This window comes from Hyperolius riggenbachi, chromosome 9, assembly GCF_040937935.1.
Source record: "Hyperolius riggenbachi isolate aHypRig1 chromosome 9, aHypRig1.pri, whole genome shotgun sequence".
In the NCBI taxonomy this organism is placed as follows: Eukaryota; Metazoa; Chordata; class Amphibia; order Anura; family Hyperoliidae; genus Hyperolius; species Hyperolius riggenbachi.
The window spans coordinates 176,284,319-176,300,256 of record NC_090654.1 but is presented as its reverse complement, the minus strand read 5'-3'; the positions used below and the strand labels follow the sequence as shown (position 1 = coordinate 176,300,256).

The 15,938-nt window shown below is 46.7% G+C and overlaps 1 protein-coding gene across 6 annotated transcripts in view; it reads right to left on the bottom strand.

The window, feature by feature from the left end:
* FLNB (filamin B) overlaps positions 1–15,938 on the bottom strand; it is a 353,424-nt gene that overhangs the window by 80,132 nt on the left and 257,354 nt on the right. For all 6 annotated transcript variants that reach the window (XM_068253736.1, XM_068253731.1, XM_068253732.1 and 3 more), the window contains exon 23: positions 386–548. In XM_068253736.1, the coding sequence (XP_068109837.1) occupies positions 386–548 (163 nt within the window). The remainder of the gene's footprint in view (positions 1–385; positions 549–15,938) is intronic.

The following is a 15,938-nucleotide window of genomic DNA, read 5'->3' as shown; positions in this document are numbered from 1 at the left end:
TCGAATCTGCCCATCACCGCTATACAGTATGTATGGCTACCTTTACATTCATATTAGTGCAGGTTGAGCAGCTGCAGCTCATAAGTGTAAAATCATCAGAGATTTTGGGGAGTAACTTTGAAATGTAGTTTTGATTTTGTGTTTCAAGCTTTTCTTATACTCAAAATGTACACTAGACAATTGCTTGACACATTTTGGTAAGCTACAGGAAAAAAGGTTATGCAAATTATTTGGATCACATTTTGCACAGAAATCCAGCAGAAACTAAATGCCAGGGAGCTTAATAGTTCACTCAAGTTTTCTAAAACACAGACTTGAGTTTAAAACAGTTATATAAGCTCTATTTAACCATAAGGCAATCTATAAAACGCTGTGTTCGCCTCACCTTGTGATGACGGAAAAGGCATTTGGTTTGTTGGTAAGAGCCTCCTGCAGCCCAGGCCCCTGAGCTTTCACCCGAGAGGGATAGCAGCCTTCTGTCACTCCCACCTTAAAAGGGCTTTTAGGAACTGGTTCATCATCATACGTCACCTTCACAATATGGGCACCTAGTGAAAACAACATTGGTCACACACATATAGAATAATATTCATTCAGGGTGCAGGTCTTTGAGTGGCTGCAGCAAGGTGGTGGGGCCAAAACAAGACAGAAGTCATCTACCCCAGCACTGCTCTGAAATCTGCACCTATGAAACGGTCTTACAGAAATGCTGATTGTTTTTGTAGTAAATTTAGTAGAAAAACCTCAGGAATAAAGTACAGACAGTTCATTATCAATATGTAGGGTGAGAATACTTGTACAGTGGAACATTGATTTGCAAGCAGAATTTGTTATTGGAAACCTGCTTGTAATACAAAGCACTCTTATACTAAAGCGAATTTACCCATAAGGATTCATGGAAACTCAAGTGATTCGTTCCAGAATCATTGCTATTTGTTGGCTCACCCCAAGTTTTTTCTTTTTGTGCGTGTTTAACCAGAAACCTATTCAGTAAGTGTTGCTTTTGCCTCCTTTTGAGGATTTCACAAAAAAATTACATTGAACAGTCACTCCACTCAGATTAAGCACAATCCTTCAGCGTCAAAGAGAGGAGAACCATAGGCTTAGTTGTGATGACGTAATGCGTGTATGCATACTGTGCTGGGATATCAAGGTGTTGCTTGCTTAAAGAGACTCTGAAGCGAGAATAAATCTCGCTTCAGAGCTCATAGTTAGCAGGGGCACGTGTGCCCCTGCTAAACCGCCGCTATCGCGCCGCTAAACGGGGGTCCCTTACCTCACAAATCCCCTCCGAGCAGCCAGGGATCTCTTCCGGATTGAGGCAGGGCTAACCGCCGCAGCCCTGCCCCACGCGCGTCTGTCAGCGCGTATCTCCGCCCCTCTCAGTCTTCCTTCACTGAGAGGGGCGGGGGAGAGGCGGCGATGCGCCGCTGAAAACGCGACTACTGGCAGGGCTGCAGCCGTTAGCCCTGCCTCTAGGAGCAGCAAAATCTACGACCAATTTGGTTGTTGATTTTGCGGGGGGGTGTTAGGGGGTGAAGGGACCCCCGTTTAGCCGCAGGATAGCGGGGTTTTAGCAGGGGCACACGTGCCCCTGCTAACTATGAGCTCTGAAGTGAGAATTATTCTCGCTTCAGTGTCTCTTTAACAAGTCCAAATTTCATGCACATTTTTGCTTGCCTTGCAAACAGCTCTTTAACCACTTGAGGACCTAGGGCTTTCTACCCCTTAAGGACCGGCCACTTTTTTTCCATTCAGACCACTGCAGCTTTCACGGTTTATTGCTCGCTCATACAACCTACCACCTAAATGAATTTTGGCTCCTTTTCTTGTCACTAATAAAGCTTTCTTTTGGTGCTATTTGATTGCTCCTGCGATTTTTACTTTTTATTATATTCAGCAAAAAAGACATGAATTTTGGCAAAAAAATGATTTTTTTAACTTTCTGTGCTGACATTTTTCAAATAAAGTAAAATTTCTGTATACATGCAGCGCGAAAAATGTGGACAAACATGTTTTGGATAAAAAAAACCCCATTCAGTGTATATTTATTGGTTTGGGTAAAAGTTATAGCGTTTACAAACTATGGTGGAAAAAGTGAATTTTCCCATTTTCAAGCATCTATGACTTTTCTGACCCCCTGTCATGTTTCATGAGGGGCTAGAATTCCAGGATAGTATAAATACCCCCCAAATGACCCCATTTTGGAAAGAAGACATCCCAAAGTATTCACTGAGAGGCATAATGAGTTCATAGAAGATATTTTTTGTCACAAGTAAGCGGAAAATGACACTTTGTGACAAAAAAAAAAAAAAAAAAAAAAGTTTCCATTTCTTCTAACTTGCGACAAAAAAAAATGAAATCTGCCACGGACTCACCATGCCCCTCTCTGAATACCTTGAAGGGTCTACTTTCCAAAATGGGTCATTTGTGGGGTGTGTTTACTGTCCTGACATTTTGGGGGGTGCTAAATTGTAAGCACCCCTGTAAAGCCTAAAGGTGCTCATTGAACTTTGGACCCCTTAGCGCAGTTAGGCTGCAAAAAAGTGCCACACATGTGGTATTGCCATACTCAGGAGAAGTAGTATAATGTGTTTTGGGGTGTATTTTTACACATACCCATGCTGGGTGGGAGAAATATCTCTGTAAATGACAATTTTTTAATTTTTTTTTACACACAATTGTCCATTTACAGAGTGATTTCTCCCACTCAGCATGGGTATGTGTAAAAATACACCCCAAAACACATTATACTACTTCTCCTGAGTACGGCGATACCACATGTGTGGCACTTTTTTGCACCCTAACTGCACTAAAGGGCCCAAAGTCCAATGAGTACCTTTAGTATTTCACAGGTCATTTTGAGAAATTTCGTTTCAAAACTACTCCTCACGGTTTAGGGCCCCTAAAATGCCAGGGCAGTATAGGAACCCCACAAATGACCCCATTTTAGATAGAAGACACCCCAAGGTATTCCACTAGGAGTATGGTGAGTTCATAGAAGATTTTATTTTTTGTCACAAGTTAGCGGAAAATGACACTTTGTGAAAAAACACAATTAAAATCAATTTCCGCTAACTTGTGACAAAAAATAAAATCTTCTATAGACTCGCTATACTACTAACGGAATACCTTGGGGTGTCTTGTTTCTAAAATGGGGTCATTTGTGGGGTTCCTATACTGCCCTGGCATTGTAGGGGCCCTAAACCGTGAGGAGTAGTCTTGAAACGAAATTTCTCAAAATGACCTGTGAAATCCTAAAGGTACTCATTGGACTTTGGACCCTTTAGCGCAGTTAGGGTGCAAAAAAGTGCCACACATGTGGTATCGCCGTACTCGGGAGAAGTAGTACAATGTGTTTTGGGGTGTATTTTTACACATACCCATGCTGGGTGGGAGAAATACCTCTGTAAATAGACAATTGTGTGTAAAAAAATCAAAAGATTGTCATTTACAGAGGTATTTCTCCCACCCAGCATGGGTATGTGTAAAAATACACCCCAAAACACATTATACTACTTCTCCCGAGTACGGCTATACCACATGTGTGGCACTTTTTTGCACCCTAACTGCACTAAGGGGCCCAAAGTCCAATGAGTACCTTTAGGATTTCACAGGTCATTTTTGTTTCAAGACTACTCCTCACGGTTTAGGGCCCCTAAAATGCCAGGGCAGTATTTTAGAAAGAAGACACCCCAAGGTATTCCGTTAGGAGTATGGTGAGTTCATAGAAGTTTTTATTTTTTTGTCACAAGTTAGCGGAAATTGATTTTAATTGTTTTTTTTCACAAAGTGTCATTTTCCGCTAACTTGTGACAAAAAATAAAATCTTCTATGAACTCACCATACTCCGTACGGAATACCTTTGGGTGTCTTCTTTCTAGAATGGGGTCATTTGTGGGGTTCCTATACTGCCCTGGCATTTTAGGGGCCCTAAACCGTGAGGAGTAGTCTTGAAACCAAATGTCGCAAAATGACCTGTGAAATCCTAAAGGTACTCATTGGACTTTGGGCCCCTTAGCGTACTTAGGGTGTAAAAAAGTGCCACACATGTGGTACCGCCGTACTCAGGAGAAGTAGTATAATGCGTTTTGGGGTGTATTTTTACACATACCCATGCTAAGTGGGAGAAATATCTCTGTAAATGACAATTGTTTGATTTTTTTTACACACAATTGTCCATTTACATAGAAATTTCTCCCACCCAGCATGGGTATGTGTAAAAATACACCCCAAAACACATTATACTACTTTTCCTGAGTACGGCGGTACCACATGTGTGACACTTTTTTGCAGCCTAGGTGCGCTAAGGGGCCCAACGTCCTATTCACAGGTCATTTTGAGACATTTGTTTTCTAGACTACTCCTCACGGTTTAGGGCCCCTAAAATGCCAGGGCAGTATAGGAACCCCACAAGTGACCCCATTTTAGAAAGAAGACACCCCAAGGTATTCCGTTAGGTGTATGGCGAGTTCATAGAAGATTTTATTTCTTGTCACAAGTTAGTGAAAAATGACACTTTGTGAAAAAAACCCCAATAAAAATCAATTTCCGCTAACTTTTGACAAAAAATAAAATCTTCTATGAACTCGTCATACACCTAACAGAATACCTTGGGGTGTCTTTTTTTCTAAAATGGGGTCACTTGTGGGGTTCCTATACCGCCCTGGCATTTTACGGGCCCAAAACCGTGAGTAGTCTGGAAACCAAATGTCTCAAAATGACTGTTCAGGGGTATAAGCATCTGCAAATTTTGATGACAGGTGGTCTATGAGGGGGCGAATTTTGTGGAACCGGTCATAAGCAGGGTGGCCTTTTAGATGACAGGTTGTATTGGGCCTGATCTGATGGATAGGAGTACTAGGGGGGTGACAGGAGGTGATTGATGGGTGTCTCAGGGGGTGGTTAGAGGGGAAAATAGATGCAATCAATGCACTGGGGAGGTGATCGGAAGGGGGTCTGAGGGGGATCTGAGGGTTTGGCCGAGTGATCAGGAGCCCACACGGGGCAAATTAGGGCCTGATCTGATGGGTAGGTGTGCTAGGGGGTGACAGGAGGTGATTGATGGGTGTCTCAAGGTGTGATTAGAGGGGGGAATAGATGCAAGCAATGCACTGGCGAGGTGATCAGGGCTGGGGTCTGAGGGCATTCTGAGGGTGTGGGCGGGTGATTGAGTGCCCTAGGGGCAGATAGGGGTCTAATCTGATAGGTAGCAGTGACAGGGGGTGATTGATGGGTAATTAGTGGGTGTTTAGGGTAGAGAACAGATGTAAACACTGCACTTGGGAGGTGATCGGACGTCGGATCTGCGGGCGATCTATTGGTGTGGGTGATCAGATTGCCCGCAAAGGGCAGGTTAGGGGCTGATTGATGGGTGGCAGTGACAGCGGGTGATTGATGGGTGGCAGTGACAGGGGGTGATTGATGGGTGGCAGTGACAGGGGGTGATTGATGGGTGATTGATAGGTGATTGACAGGTAATCGGTGGGTTATTACAGGGGAGAACAGATGTAAATATTGCACTGGCGAATTGATAAGGGGGGGTCTGAGGGCAATCTGAGCGTGTAGGCGGGTGATTGGGTGCCCGCAAGGGGCAGATTAGGGTCTGATCTGATGGGTAACAGTGACAGGTGGTGATAGGGGGTGATTGATGGGTAATTAGTGGGTGTTTAGAGGAGAGAATAGATGGAAACACTGCGCTTGGGTGGTGATCTGATGTCGGATCTGCGGGCGATCTATTGGTGTGGGTGGGTGATCAGTTTGCCCGCAAGGGGCAGGTTAGGGGCTGATTGATGGGTGGCAGTGACAGGGGGTGATTGATGGGTGGCAGTGACAGGGGGTGATTGATGGGAGATTGACAGGTGATTGACAGGTGATCAGTGGGTTATTACAGGGAAGGACAGATGTAAATAATGCCCTGGCGAATTGATAAGGGGGGGTCTGAGGGCAATCTGAGCGTGTAGGCGGGTGATTGGGTGCCCGCATAGGGGCAGATTAGGGTCTGATCTGATGGGTAACAGTGACAGGTGGTGATAGGGGGTGATTGATGGGTAATTAGTGGGTGTTTAGAGAAGATAACAGATGTAAACAATACATTTGGGAGGTAATCTGACGGCGGGTTTGCGGGCGATCTAATGGTGTGGGTGGGTGATCAGATTGCCCGCAAGGGGCAGGTTAGGGGCTGATTGTTGGGTGGCAGTGACAGGGGGTGATTGATGGGTGATAGGTGATTGGCAGGTGATTGACAGGTGATCAGTGGGTTATTACAGGGAAGGACAGATGTAATTAATGCACTGGCGAATTGATAAGGGGGGGGGGGGGGGGTCTGAGGGCAATCTGAGCGTGTGGGCGGGTGATTGGGTGCCCGCAAGGGGCAGATTAGGGTCTGATCTGATAGGTAACAGTGACAGGTGGTGATAGGGGGTGATTGATGGGTAATTAGTGGGTGTTTAGAGAAGATAACAGATGTAAACAATACATTTGGGAGGTAATCTGACGGCGGGTTTGCGGGCGATCTAATGGTGTGGGTGGGTGATCAGATTGCCCGCAAGGGGCAGGTTAGGGGCTGATTGATGGGTGGCAGTGACAGGGGGTGACAGGGGGTGTTTAGAGGAGAGAATAGATGTAAACAATGGATTTGGGAGGTGATCTGACGTCGGATCTGCGGGCGATCTATTGGTGTGGGGGGGGTGATCAGATTGCCCGCAAGGGGCAGGTTAGGGGCTGATTGATGGGTGGCAGTGACAGGGGGTGATTGACGGGTGATTGACAGGTGATTGACAGGTGATAGATGCATACAGTACATGGGGGGGGGGGGTCTGGGGAGAATCTGAGGGGTGGGGGGGTGCTCAGGAGGGAGCAGGGGGCAGGGGGGGGGGGGAATAAAAAAAAATAGTGTTGACAGATAGTGACAGGGAGTGATTGATGGGTGATTAGGGGGGTGATTGGGTGCAAACAGGGGTCTGGGGGGTGGGCAGGGGGGGGGTCTGATTGGTGCTGTGGGCGATCTGGAGCGGGGAGGGGGGGGAAATCAGTGTGCTTGGTGCAGACTAGGGTGGCTGCAGCCTGCCCTGGTGGTCCCTCGGACACTGGGACCACCAGGGCAGGAGGCAGCCTGTATAATACACTTTGTAAACATTACAAAGTGTATTATACACTTTGTATGCGGCGATCGTCGGGTTAACATCCCGTCGGCGCTTCCGTATGGCCGGCGGGATGTTGCGGCGGGTGAGCGGCGCCAGGCGGAGGCGGAGGATCGCGTCACGGATGACGCGATCGCTCCGCCCATGCCCCTACAAGGACCGCCGCCATTTGTCTATACGGCGGTCCTTGCGGGGTCCACTTCCCGGCCGCCTCTGTGCGTTAGGCGGTCGGGAAGTGGTTAAGGAAACCAGAGCTGAATGAAATTAAAAGATTTATACACACCTGGGGCTTCTTTCAGTTTCATGCGCACTGATCGCTGCCACGTCGCCGTCCTCAGCCTTCTCCAGCTCTGCTACCGGATCCCATAACTTTAGCCAGTCATTGCCAGTCTGCGCAAGAGAAGTGCACTCTCTACGTATCTGCTGGAGAGATACGCAAAGAGCGCACTTCTCTTACATCAGACTGGCCGCGACTGGCTAAAGTTATGGGATCCGGTCCCAGGGGCTGAAAGAAGCCCCAGGTATGTATATAACTTTTAATTTCATTCAGTTCTGGTACACTTTAAACCAAGTTACTTAAAAGCCAAGGATTTACTGTACTTAACATTTTAGCTCCAGACAAAGATCTAAACGTATTTGTATATGTTCGCTTTCAATACAAACTAAGAATTTTATTGCAAAAATGTCACTATGCAACCTGCATCAGCCCACTTGAAAGGGGTTAAGCAGACTTAGTGGGCACAGAGTCTGCTTAGTTCAGAATTATTATGTCTGAAATAATACTTTAAATAGAGATTAATACCCTGCTGATAAATTTGTTTAATACAGCACATATGTAGTGTAAACTGCAACAATATAGAAGCAAAGAAGCTTAAAGAACCGAAACAACAATATGCGCATTTGTTCAAAGTCACTATACAACCTCTCCTCCCCTTCATATAAATCTGCACATAGCAGATATCCCATAGTTTTCTTGAATGTTGAATTTTTTTCCTTCTCTGGGAGGAATGAGTCCTATGGCTGGAATTCCTTACCAGTGAGGGTTAAGGCCCTTACACACACCTAACTTAAGTTGGCTAAGGTGGCCGATAACGAGCGCCTCAGCCTATAATCAGGCGTATCTATGGCAGCTCCCGACCCCAGCTGGCGATCATTCCACCTGGCAAATCTACTCACCCCCAGCGACGCTGATCCTATTGTTTGCACCACTCCCACCCAACACGTGACGTAACAGCAGCGCCGCTCGTCGTCCCTCTGTCGCCTTCTCACATAGCAACACAAGGCGTCATCAGCTACACAGCTGAGGCGTGTATGCAGCCCGGCCCAGCAATGTCACCCAAAGGGATCAAGTCCTGATGCACGACATCCATCAAAAGTCTGTACACTAAAACTCAAAATTCCCCACTAATATTGCTCCCCCATGTGCCAATGTAGTCTTCCTGCAGTGATATCACTCAAGAAAAGAAAAAGAAAATACAAACCATAGCGTGATACTGTATTTTCATATATGTTCCTTATAACAATCACCCAGTGTCATACAGCTTTTGTGTGCTTGTCCACTGTGATCAAGATATAATAAGTCCACACTGTGACCTTTAGCTGTTAGATCACTACCACCACAGAAACCATAATGAAACACTCTGAACACCACCAGTGTTGAAACACCAGGTCTCACAGGTCCTCACCATATGTAGTAGCTGCCGACCAACAGACAGCACAAAGGCACTATGTATTTCTATGGTGCAATCTCCCATTCATATGCACAAAACAACTCAGATCAGCGAGAAATCTTACCTCAGGGAGGGATCACAGCTTGAAGCACTTTGCGACCTAATGTTTGATCCTGGCTTGACAGGAGTTCCACTCAGTAGTGCTCAACAAAGGTCGTATGACCAGACCAAGTCGAGGCTCTGCATATCTGTTCGAGTGAGGCGCCCGACCTCTCTGCCTACGATGTCGATAAAGATCTTGTAGAGTGTGCCTTAACACCAATCGGGGTATTCAAACGTGACTCTCTATTCAAACCTGACTATCTATAATCTAGAGTTATGAGATCCTTGATCCATCTGGATATCGAATTCTTAGATACCTGTAGCCCCTTAAGCTTGTCTGCAAATTCTACAAACAACTGACTACTTCTCCGCCACAGCTTAGTTCTTTCTAAATATGTCAGAACTGCTCTACGTACATCCAAAGTACTTAAAGTGGACCCAAATTAAAAATACAAGATTTCAGAAATAAAATCTATTTTCTAAATTATAATAATAAATAGCAGCCTTTTTTCATCTGCATGATGACAAATATAAAATATTTTACATTTATTGGAGGAACCCCTCCCTTCCTTTCATATTGCCGGTACAAAATCCGGCAAAATGCTGGAGTAGGTGGTGTCTGGCAAAGGAGGAATTGCTAATGGCTGCCACCTGTATAACTCTGGTTACGAAAAGAAAAGGGTGAAAAGCATGCACTGAAATGCTCATAGGCTTGAAGGAGTGTTTATTTATCTTTATATGCGTCAGAGTGGTGCAACGAAATATTTTGAATTAAAAACATTTTTGGTTTGGGTCCGCTTTAATGCCACTTCTCTGTCATTCTTTATGCCACTTCTCTGTCATTCTTTGGATTTGTTGAAAAAGATGGTAGAACAATTTCCTGAGACCTGTGGAATGCGTATGCAACTTTCGGTAGATAGGAAGGATCAGGTTTGAAACCGATATTATCATCGTGGATGATCATATACGGTTCTTTGATGGACAGGGCCTGAATATCACTCACTCTCCTGGCCGATGTAATGGCTACCAGGAATGCAACTTTAACTGTTAAATTTCTTAAGATGCCTCAGCAAGAGGTTCAAATGTACTGGACATTAGCAAGTTGAGAACTTTCGACAAATCCCAAGGAGGCACGAGTTTTGAAGGAGACGGTTGTGACCTAGTCACCGACTTAAAAAAATTTCTAACATGAATTTCTGCCGAAAGTTGCTTGTTAAGGAAAACCGAAAGAGCGGCCACCTGTACCTGCAGTGTACTGGCCGATAAACCGAATTCTACTCCATCCTGGAGAAACTCCAAAATGTAACGTAAATCGCTAGAGTGCACTTTCTTCCTTTGTTTCCAGCAATAAAAACATTCCAAACTTTACAGTAGATTTGCCTAGCATTAGGCTTCCTACATTTGATCAGAGTTGCGATCACTCTGTCTGAAAACCCCTGCCTCCTTAGGACTTGCCACTCAGGATCCATGCCGTCAGCCTGAACTGGTCTGGATTCGGGTGGATTTGATTCCCCTGAAATAGAAGGTCTGGTCTGGACCCCAGATGCCATGAACCCCTCAGAGTTAGTCTCTGTACAAAGGGGAACCATGCTCTCCTCGGCCACCAAGGGGCTATGAACATCACCTGAGACTTTGCAGCTTCTATGCGTCTGCGCACTTTCGAAATTAGATTGAATGGGGGAAAGGCGTACAGAAGTCCCTGTGGCCATGATACTGATAGCGCATCCAGTCTGTTGGATGGAGAGGCAGGATGAAGGGAGCAGTAATCTGTCAACTTTGTGTTGGCTGGTGTTGCGAAGAGGTCTAGTATGGATAGTCCCCATTTTCTGAACTAAAGAGTTGAACACCTCCTGGTTTAGTTCCCACTCTCACTCTATTGGTGCTCTGCTGAGTGAGTCTGCCCAACTGTTCAGCTTGCCCTGAATGTGAGCTGCTGTGAGGGAGATCAAATTGTTCTCTGCCCAAGAGATCACCTCCAATGCTAACACTCTGAGATCCTGTACCCTGGTACCTCCCTGTTTTCTGAGATACGATACAGTTACTATATTGTCGGAAAATACAATGACCTCCTTGTTCAGAATGTGAGGGGCTAGAGAGAGCAGACCCATCTGCACCGCTAACAACTCCCTGTAATTCGATGACCTAACCTGCACTTCCATTGGCCATTACCGCTGAACCTGATGCTCCTGGCAGTGAGCCCCCCAGCCCCAACTGCTGGCATCCGTGAAGACCTTTAGGGGAGATCTCTGCACCCACTGTCGACCTAACTGCAGTCTGTGAGGATTCTCCCACCATGTCAGGGACTCTAATACATAGTCTGGAATTGTAACCTGTCTGTCCAGTGAAGCCTGTGTGTTGTCCCAAGTGTTCAGTAGCCAAGTCTGTAGTATCCAAATGTGAGCCTGGGCTCACTCTACTACTGGAATGGCGGACGTCATTAGTCCTAGTAGCGACATCACCTCTCTGATCGGTACTGTCTGCTCTTACCTGAACTGTCGCAATCTTACCAGCAATTTTGCTGCCTTGTCCTGTGGAAGAAACACCTTTTGTTACAATACCTGTCATCGGCGGTCGCGTGCGCGCATTTCTACGCACGCGATCGCGCACTGTCTTTTATAGTAGCTGGGTGTGTCCCTGGGAGCCATTGCGCCGCGTGCGAGCGTCCGCCTTTCGGCGCCAATTATGAATTTAGTATTTAAGTGAGCTGCTGGAGGTGGCCAGTGCTGTTTCTTCTGATCAGCTTGGTGCCAGTAGACGCTGGAGCCTTGTATTGATTTATGATTTACCTGTTGCCGACCTTAGCCTGTCCCTGACTTACGATTATTGCCGCCTGTCCTGACCTCAGCTTGTTTACCGATTACGCCTGTCTTCAGCCTGCCCTGATCTCTGCTTGTGACCTCGTTTCTGATTGATATCCGCCTGCCCCGACCCCGGCTTGTGACCCTGACTACGTTCCTGTCTTCAGCTCCTGTATCTGACACACTGCTCTCTACACCGCAGTATTATCTGTTCTCCAACCCACTGTGGGATTTACCTAAGCGCAACCTGGTGGGCACTAGGCAGTGAAGTTTCCACTTCCCCCTCAAGGGGTCGTGGTCCTGCTTCCCCCTCAAGGGGTTGTGGGTGAAGACCCGTGGTCACTTAGACTCTGCGCTTGGGTGGTCCATAAACGCAGTGGGGCGGTCAACAGTCTCCACGCCGAGTTCTTCATAACACCTTTCCTTGATGTGTGTCCCACAGTAGTCCTAGGAAAATTACATTTTGGGTTATAATAATAATAATCCGAACATTTGTATAGCTTTTTTTCTTCTTTCAGACTCAAAGCGCTCAAGAGCTGCAGCCACTGGGACGCGCTCAAGAGGCCACCCTGCAGTGTTAGGGAGCCTTGCCTTGAACTCCTTACTGATAGGTACTTGACCTAGCCAGGATTCGAACCCTGGTCTACCATGTCAAAGGCAGAGCACTTAACCAGTACACTATCCAGCCAGCAAGTTGGACTTCTACTTGCTTATCAGGTCTGAAAGGACCTGAACAGAAAAATCTAGATCCCTGTGCAAGTCCGCTACAGAGTCTGCTTGAAATAAAAAGTCATCTAGGTACGGGAGAACCCTTACATTGTGGAGATGGAGGAAAGCCGCAGCCACTGCTACAATCTTCGTGAATATCCTCAGTGCTGAGGATATTCCGAAAGGAAGAGCTCGGTACTGATAGTGACAAATGCTGTCGCCGAACCAGACTGCAAATCTTAGATACCTTTGGTACAGAGGATGAATCGGTACATGCAGATACGCGTCTTCGAGATCGATAGTCACCATAAAGGCGCCGGGCCATATCAGATCTCGGACAGAGGCGATGCTTTCCATACGGAAGAGTTTCTCCACAATGTAAGGGTTCAGAGGTTTCAGATTTAAAATCATCCTAAACTTTCCCGAGGGTTTTTTGATTATGAAAACAATGGAGTAAAAGCCTTTGAATTGGTCCTCTACTGGTACCCTCTGGATTACATTTTGGGATAGTAGAGTCGTCACTGAGTCTAGCAAGGCCTGTGCCTTGTCTGGGTCCCAGTCACAAGTCTGCTGGGCTGAGGCCGGGACCGAAATTCCAGTTTGTACCCATTCCTTATTAGTTCTAGTATGAACTGGCTGGTTGTAATCCTTTCCCAAGCTGGTAAAAAGGAAAGAAGTCTCCCCCCGACCTGAGGCTTTTTTTCACTTGTCAGGTTTGGGAGTGCTGGGATTCCTTGACTTGTTGGACAAGAAGGAAGATCTTCCCTTACTGGAGGTTATAGGTCCACTTTCTGGACTGGCTCTGGTTTCTCCCCCCGGTTCTTTTGTTCTGGTAAGGACCCCTGTTCTGAAAGGGCTTACATACCGGTTTCTTTTTCTTATCTGGGAATTTTTTGGCCTTATCTGATGATCTCTCAAGTACTGCTTCCAGATCCTTCCCAAAAAGTAATACGCCCTGGAACTCCATTGCACATAATTTATGCTTGGAACCCAGATCACCTTCCCATGTATTGCGCCAAAGAGCCCTGCGGGCTGAATTGATCAAAACCGCAGTCTTAGCTGCAGATCTGAGGCTTTCTGAGGCTGCATCTGCCAGAAAAGCCACCGCTTTAACTATCACAGACAAGGAAGATAAAATCTTCTCATGAGGAGTACCCTCCACCAGATGCTTCTTAACCCTCCTGGCGGTTAATTGTTTTTGCCAAAAAGGCAAAAATCCTTTTTTTTTTAATTTCATGTAAAGCTACCAGAGTGGTAGCTACATGAAACACCACTAGAGGGCGCATGTGTCCCTCTAGTGCGATCGTCGCCGGCATCAATAGCAAACAGGGGAACGCGTATATAACGTGTTCCACTGTTTGGCTTCTCTTGTCGCCATGGCGACGATCGGAATGACGTCATGGACGTCAGCCGACGTCCTGACGTCAGACACCTCCGATCCAGCCCATAGCGCTGCCCGGAACTCATTGGTCCGGGCAGCGCAGGGCTCTGGCGGGGGGACCTCTTGCGCCGCTGCGTGCGGGCGATCGCCGCAGAGCGGCGGCGATCAAGCTGTACGCGCGGCTAGCAAAGTGCTAGCTGCGCGTACAGCATTTTAAATGAAGAAAATCGCCCCACCAGGGGCTGAGATATCTTCCTGCGCGGCATAGCCCGAGCTCAGCTCGGGCTTACCGCCAGGAAGGTTAAGACCTGTTATCCACTTATCCAGGTTTCTGGCCAAACAGATAGAGGATATGGCTGGCTTAAATGAAAAAGAAACTGAATCCCAGGCCCTTTTCAACAAAGTTTCAGCCTTCTTATCCATTGGATTTTTTAGATTGCCCATATCCTCAAATGAAAGGTTAGTTCCTCTGGAATACTGAGCCAGAGGAGTGTCAAACCTAGGACATTTGGCCCATGGAGCCTGATCTTCCTTCTTAAAGGGGAATCGCCTTTTGAAAGACCTAGGAATGAACAATTTCCTTTCTGGATCTTTCCATTGTGATGAGATTATGTGCTTAATAGCGGAATGTACAGGGAAGAATTTAGTTGGGTGACCCGCCAACCCTCTATAAATCTCATCTTGCGCAGAGGTCATTGGTGTGGTCTCAGGAATTTGTTCAGAGTCATAAATGGCCTTTAACAATTCCAATGTATTCTCAGCACTATACAAGTACTGTGAGGTTCTAGAGGTACCAGACTCAGGAGATATATCAGAGTCCCTGGCCTCTCCCTCCTCCATGAACTCCTCATCCTCCTCCTTAGATATAGTCTCACTACCACCTATCTCAAAATCCCCTCTAGGTAACTGAGCAGGAGGTAAACTCTGCGATAGGGACTGAGATGGAAAGACAGGTAACACACTATCAAATTATTGTAATTGAGTCTGTCTATCCTGAGAAGAGGGTATCCCTGATACACCAGGCATTTGACTGTCCTCAATGGGGAATAGCTGCTGCGGTCCAGACACAGGCTGTACTGGAACCGGAAGGGCAGACCTTAATGCAGCAAAAGTGGTATCCAGTTCAACCTTCATAGCATTCATAAGGTCTAACATGACTCTATTGGTAGCATTTGTATCAATAGGGGTAGACGTGGTAGAGGACTGTTTAGCTAAGCAATCTACACACTGAGATCCTTTATACCCCGATGGTAAATTAACATCACATTTCCTACACTTTTTATCAGTGTACTTCACCACCTGAAAAAACACAAATAAACAAGCCTTATAAGATGACATAAGCTAAATTAGCCTGAGGGAAGAGGAGAGGAGTCACAGTACCTGTGGAGCATTCACTGCCTGTTCAGGTGCATCCACCATCTGTTTGGTAGCCTCTGGTACAGCTTCAGCCTGCTCCATGCTGTCCATTCCAGCTTCATATGCGTGTGTGATAATCGAAGCTTTAAACTTCCTGCTTCCGACAGCACCACCTCCACTGCTGACATCAGCCAGCCAAACCTATCTGCTGCCCCAATCCACCTCAGTGGTAATAAAAGCCAGGGCGTTTCCCACTCCAGCTGGAGCAATACCGCCCGCTCTGCTGCACCGCCCCCACCGCTTGCCGTCTCCAAATATGGAAGACGCCGAAAACCACGAGGAGAGCAAACACCGCTCTCTTTCTATAGGTGGTCCGTCCTGCCTATCGGCTGCCGCCACGTCACATCAGGAGGAGGAGCAGAGTGTCGAGACGTCCTCGGTCGGAGCAGAATGCGGAAGCCGCTGCTCATATGCCCAGCTCAGCTGAGAGCCGTTGTGTAGCCAAGCAGGTCAGAAAACACATCCGCTCTACACACACACACATGTATAGGACGCAGCGGCTGCCGGGCCCTCCTCTGTTCCACAGAAGTTTCAGAGGGCGAATGGCTAAATCAGAAAAGCTCTCCACACTTTAGCCATCCAGAATGTCACACAAGAAAGATTCCCCTGCAGCCAGATAGAACATCTAATTTTAAGAATAAAGATGAACACTTTCTTTAAGTGAAACAGGTGCCAACAGGCTTTCCCTGTCCTCCGTGTCCCTAACAGCCTGTAATCCTCC